This window comes from Lygodium microphyllum, chromosome 25 (genome assembly GCF_053477565.2).
Source record: "Lygodium microphyllum isolate KBCC chromosome 25, Lygodium_microphyllum_v1.1.10, whole genome shotgun sequence".
Taxonomy (NCBI): domain Eukaryota; kingdom Viridiplantae; phylum Streptophyta; class Polypodiopsida; order Schizaeales; family Lygodiaceae; genus Lygodium; species Lygodium microphyllum.
Window position 1 is genome coordinate 107917393 of NC_141159.1, and position 5779 is coordinate 107923171.

The 5779-nt window shown below is 36.5% G+C and overlaps 1 protein-coding gene across 1 annotated transcript; it reads left to right on the forward strand.

Moving 5' to 3' along the window:
• Positions 1 to 605: 605 nt before the first annotated feature.
• On the forward strand, positions 606 to 5277 carry LOC148014603 (1-aminocyclopropane-1-carboxylate oxidase-like). Its single transcript, XM_087667339.1, has 3 exons — positions 606 to 1027; positions 4059 to 4389; positions 4903 to 5277. The coding sequence occupies exons 1-3, from the start codon at positions 630 to 632 to the stop codon at positions 5164 to 5166; spliced, it is 993 nt and encodes a 330-aa protein (XP_087523465.1). The 5' UTR covers positions 606 to 629; the 3' UTR covers positions 5167 to 5277.
• The last annotated feature ends 502 nt before the right edge of the window (positions 5278 to 5779 follow it).

A 5779-nucleotide genomic window follows, 5' to 3' on the forward strand; every position in this document is an offset into this window, starting at 1 on the left:
GTTTTTGTCTTTTGTCTTATTGCATGTGGTAACTCTTAGGAAATGTATGATTGTTTTGATATTGCCCTAAGGGTTGCTTCAAACTCGTTTGCATGGACAAGCATGATCTGTGAAAAGAGGGTGTGTTGATTTCAGACTTAGCTAAATGTAAATATGTTAAAAACAAGCTGTCATAGAAAATTTGTGTTTGTAATTGATCAATTGGTTAGCAAACAATCATCATAGAAAAATTATGTAGGCTGCTAGCCGGGGTCAATGTGGATGAGAATTGTTTCATACGAACACTTTTTTCACGCTCTGAGGACACAACACATCACTAGCATTTCTTGAAGTAGAAGGTTGTCAAAAATTGTCGAGATGGATGTGAGTATGACCTAACCTTATTTAGTTAAGGTTATGGCTTCTTTTACTTAAAATGGAAAAGAGGGTGCAATTATTGAATATCTCCGGAAAGAAAGCTTAGGAGGCATATTCCTAGAAGAAATGTTTCTTTGGCTGGTTGTAGGTGTTGACTTATTTAAATGGGATTACGATACGATTTAAGTTTGAATTAAGATATATATATATATATATATATATAACCAGAGGAGAGGGCGCGGGGGCAAGTATTTTTCGGGAGAGGAGAAAGGATGGGCGCGATGGAAGTGCCAGTGATCGATCTTGGGCCGTTGATGGTGGAGAATGGGGGCGGGAGATCAAGGGCTGAGATTGTGCGGAGGGTGGCGGAGGCGGCGGAGGGCTGGTCCTGCTTCCAGGTGGTGAACCACCCCTTGGCCGTGCAGACGAGCGAGAGGACGTTCCAAGTCTCCAGAGAGTTCTTCAGGCTTCCGCGGGAGGAGAAGGCACTGTGGAAGGGGCGAGCGGCGGCGGCGGAGAGTGGCGGCGCGCCCCCGCCGGTGCCCGTGGGCTATGACGACGACTTCCACTGCAAGGGCCAGCGCGAGCACAAGGAGCGCCTCCTCTTCGCTTGGTCCCGCCACCACCACCACGACTACAACATCTGGCCCTCTCGACCCCTCTCCCTCTGGTACGCTCCCCGCCCCCTTCACTAGGCCTACACATAACGTTAAGTCCGTCACCCGGGTTTTACTTCCCAAAAGGGTGTTATTTCAAAAGTTTCTCTTTTACAAAGCGCTGTTATTTTTTACCAAGGTTTTTGTCAGATTGAATTTTTAAAAATGTTTGCTTTATTCATGAACATTCATAGATAAGGGGTTTCCTAAATAGGCCTCAACCACACATGATATGGATGGTATATATATATATATATATATATATATATATATATACACAGGAAGTCCCGATCTCTCATGATAGGGATGGCTTATATATAGCGAACCCCATGAGCTGAGCACATTGATTTCCTTCTCGTTATTACTCTCATGAAGAATTCTTGCACTACCAAGCAACTCGAATCCTTTCTTGAATTCTGATATTAAGCCCAAGGAAAAACTCTTTAATTGAGACGTGGAAGATTTTCTGATGTCTACTATCTTATTATTTTCCTTTTGCCACATCCATAACTTAGCAATGTGTGTTAATTTCAAGGTTGGTAACAAGAGTGTATGTATTCCAAGCTTTATATTTCATGCCTGACATTAGACTTCAACACAAAAAAACTCTAATGCTTTGGATGCTTTTCATTCATTGTGTCAGATTGTTTATTTTAACTATGAAAGATTTAAGAATATCTTCAATTTCATATATTAAGCAATATCTACATTATATCATACCTTACAAGTTACAAAATACAAATGTTAGTATGTGTATATCATCCACATTCACTCAGATGACAGAGTACACATTTACACATATATTGTATACACGATGTCTTTTAAGGCTACATCTTTGACACCTTATATTAATATTTTAGATGTCATTTGATGTCCAAAATGGCTATGGGTCCATGAGATCCATTTTGGGCTTCATTTTTTATAATGATGCTCTCTTATCCTATGCATTTGATCGAGGATGCCTCTCTTAGTATAGTAAGGGGATGTCTCTCTAGACGTTTACTAAGGGAATCTTCTCTAGGCTAACTTGTGAAGTATAGGAAAGGGATCTTCTCAAGGCCTCAATTGATGTGTGAACAAGGATGCATGAGTGAGTATATGAGCATTGCCCTTTTGTTATTAGCCTTCTTTCTTAAAAGAAGATTACTTAAGTTAATTAAGGGTAAATTTTCACAAAAGAATTACCTTGTCACTATACCATTGTACTAGCATATGTCCCAATGGGCAATTCCAACAAAGAATCAACTCCAATTTCGAATTTCAGCATGTATTCCATATATGGTTCAATCATGATAGTCTTTTCACCCCCTACATTGAGAAAAAATGGATGCCAATAGACAATTTGACATATCTTTTCTATCCTTCATCTAAAATAAAGATGGACTCAAGCTCATCCTTGGGCTAATTTGGATGACAAGTTGATATACAACGAGCGATTGGATCAAACTATGATATCCTACTTTTGTGTGTGTACTTTCTATATCACCCCTTCCCAAGCTACCCATAATGTCTTTTGGAGGGAATGACTAAAGAATAGGAGGTGTAATGAGGGCTTTAGCATACAAGGTTATCAAGAACTTAGCATACAAGCCTTTTTACTTAGCTTATCAAGAACTAACAACACATGATGCTTGTGCTATTTTTTATTCTTGGAAAATATTAGAATGTCATCTTAATATATTATCACAAAGTCATCTAGGTACTCATTGGAGATGTAATCTAGTATCTTTTAGAAATTTTATAAGATTCAAGAAAGTTCTAGAAGATTCTTAGAAGGTTCTAGAACATACTAGGTTCTTGGTGTCCATGATAGGGTTGAAAAATTTTGGGTTGATGAAGTTTATGTAAAATAGTCTTAAAATTCAATTGACTTGCAAAATTTATGTTAAAGAACTCTCATGCTTTTCTTTGTGTATTTTGGAAAGTCAAAATTTTCTTCAACGTAACTTTGATATCTTCTTTCTAATTTGTCTTTAACATCACTAGAATATTGAGAAAACTAGGGTGTCATCGTTAACTGTCAAAATCTCAAAAAGTGCATTTGCAAGTTAAGTGAAAAGAATGTCTTTCCTATGTTTACCAATCCAAAATCAATACACACACTCTTCTTAAGCTAAGATTAGCACCTTTAATGGTAAATAAAATGATTAACAAGCACATTCCAACACATTTGCATGTATATATGTATGTTATACATATATAGACCCCCCATTTAAGCGAAGTATACAAGGCCATCAAGAAAAATATATCCTTATCTAAACCTTGGGCTTAGATAGGGATGGTACACTCCTTAATTTCATAAACCATTGAACAAGAAAAGCTATCCACAAACTTCAAAGTGTTGTTAAGTTATAAATAGTTTAGCCATAACTTGACTTACAATTGGTTGCCTTGGTCAAGGTGGCCCTCCCAAAAAAGTGTAGGATATCGTGTTAATAAAAGTGATAGCTCATTTGTTGGGTCATTTTAATGTATATTGGTTGCACACCACTTGGGTCTAGTTTTTATGATGTTCTTGGATTTAGATTTCTCATCTAAAAGCTCTTTGGAACCTTCATGATATGCTACCACAAAAGTATATGGACAACAAATAGCAAGTAGTACTTGTGCCCTTTCCTTTAAATGAGATCACTTTGAGAAATGTGGATACAGTAGCTTATTTATGGTTCAAAAGGAAACAAAAGGCCCCTCAACCTCATGTCACTCTTACAACCATTCCGTTTTCATACTAAACTATTGTTACATTCACACATGCACTCACACCCCACCCCCCAAAACAAACCACACATGCATGCATGCATCTAGTTACCCACTTACTCACCTCATGAACTTATCTATTGCAAACATTATTTTCACATAGTCCATCATTCATTATCACTCTTAATAATCTTGCAAGGCTGGAAGTCTAGTTTGTTGTAATCATGTACATGTGACAATATTTACTCTTTGCATTAATGAAAGTTAGATCTCACATGTTAAAGTTCATGGTTTGTATGGTGTATCTAACTATTTTTATCCCAATGCTCATGGTGCTTTCCCTTATAGCTCGGTTGTACAACAACATGTTGATGAGACAGAGAGGGCTAATCAACTTGTGTCTGGACTCATATGTGAAGGCTTGGGAGTTGACAATAAAAGTATTGTTGATTGCTTTAAGGATAGATTAAGCATATTTGCATTCTTCAAATATCCAGCACCACCACTTGACCACCAAGAAGATGAGCTTGTTGGTTTTGCACCTCATACAGATTACCTCCTAATCACAATGTTGTTACAAGATGAAGTAGGGGGTCTACAAGTTGAGAGAGATGGCAAGTGGTTCAACATCACTCCTATAAAGGGTGCATTTGTTGTCCTCATCGGGGAGGTTTTGCAGGTAACACTACTAGTCCATATTAAATTTCAACATGCCAACTAACAAGCTCAAGAAAGAGAAGAATTGGAAATTTGATTTTAATAGAAAGCAATGTTATACACCTTATCAAAATGTGAACTTATATTGCAAAGAGAAAATGAACATGATGCACCATTGTATGCTTTCCTTATTTTGATTGTTATGAATTGTTGAGTTGCCAATATTAAAGCAATTACCCCTAAGGTCAACCCGGTAACCATGAAAGTAATCATCACATCCATAATATTGATATGTAGCATCCATGAAAACATGCACTCCATCAATAGTGCCCAAATAAAATGTCAAGGTTCTCTTATAACTTATCATACACCAATTTGTTTTCCTTGTTGATGCATATAAGCAAAGTCAAGAGTTTCTCATTTGGATGTTAAATTATACAAATGTTTGATTCAATATTTGCCTAAGATAATGGTGTATATATAATCTCTTAGTGATACTAATGAACTAACGGATCGTGTATATTTGATACAACAGATTTGGACTAATGGAAAATATAAAGCTGTGAACCATCGCGTGATAAACAAGAAAGGACAAAGTCGTCATTCTATATCATTTGGTAGCGTTCCCACGTTGGAAGCTAATATTGCACCATATTCTGCTTTTACTAAAGATGTTGGAAAATCACCTTTGTACCATGCATTCAAGTATGGGGATTTGCTAACACATCGTTTTAATGCTAAAAAGAATTCTAATGGCGAAACTGAGGTAACCATTGAGATGTATGCTACCAAGACTTGATTTTGGATACTTTTTAGATAAAAGTAATCCTTTCAATGATCTCTTTCTTTTGAACAATACTAATAATTAGTCTAGGCTTAGGTGAATTGTTATGGACTTATTTGTGTGAATGTGGCATTGAGGAGTTTCTTTAGAAAAGCTCTATGCTTTGGATTTTTCTATTGCTTCTTTTTTGGGGTTATGGTTGGAAACATTATGAGTCACTAGAAGATACATAATTGCTTGTGTAATTGATTGGTCTTCCACAAACACACATATAATGAGTGTGTCAAACTATGTGGTTGACATATATGATATATGATGGAGAGGTGCATAGAACTCTTCGAGAGTTTATAAATGCAAGGGATACACCTTCCACCTTTGCTAAGTTGGACAACTATCTTAATTGGGCCTTATACTTAGTTTAATTAACATACAAATGTGAGGTGGAGTGTTGGATGTTGAAGCACTTTCATTAACCTTAAAATCAACCAATAAATATCATTTTTGGATATGATATAAGGTGTTGCTAATCCTCCACTATTTAAATTGAGTTATATGTTTGATCCTATTTTTAAACATGCATAGTCCACACACAATTAAGCATTAGCTCATTAATAAATAAAGGTATCGT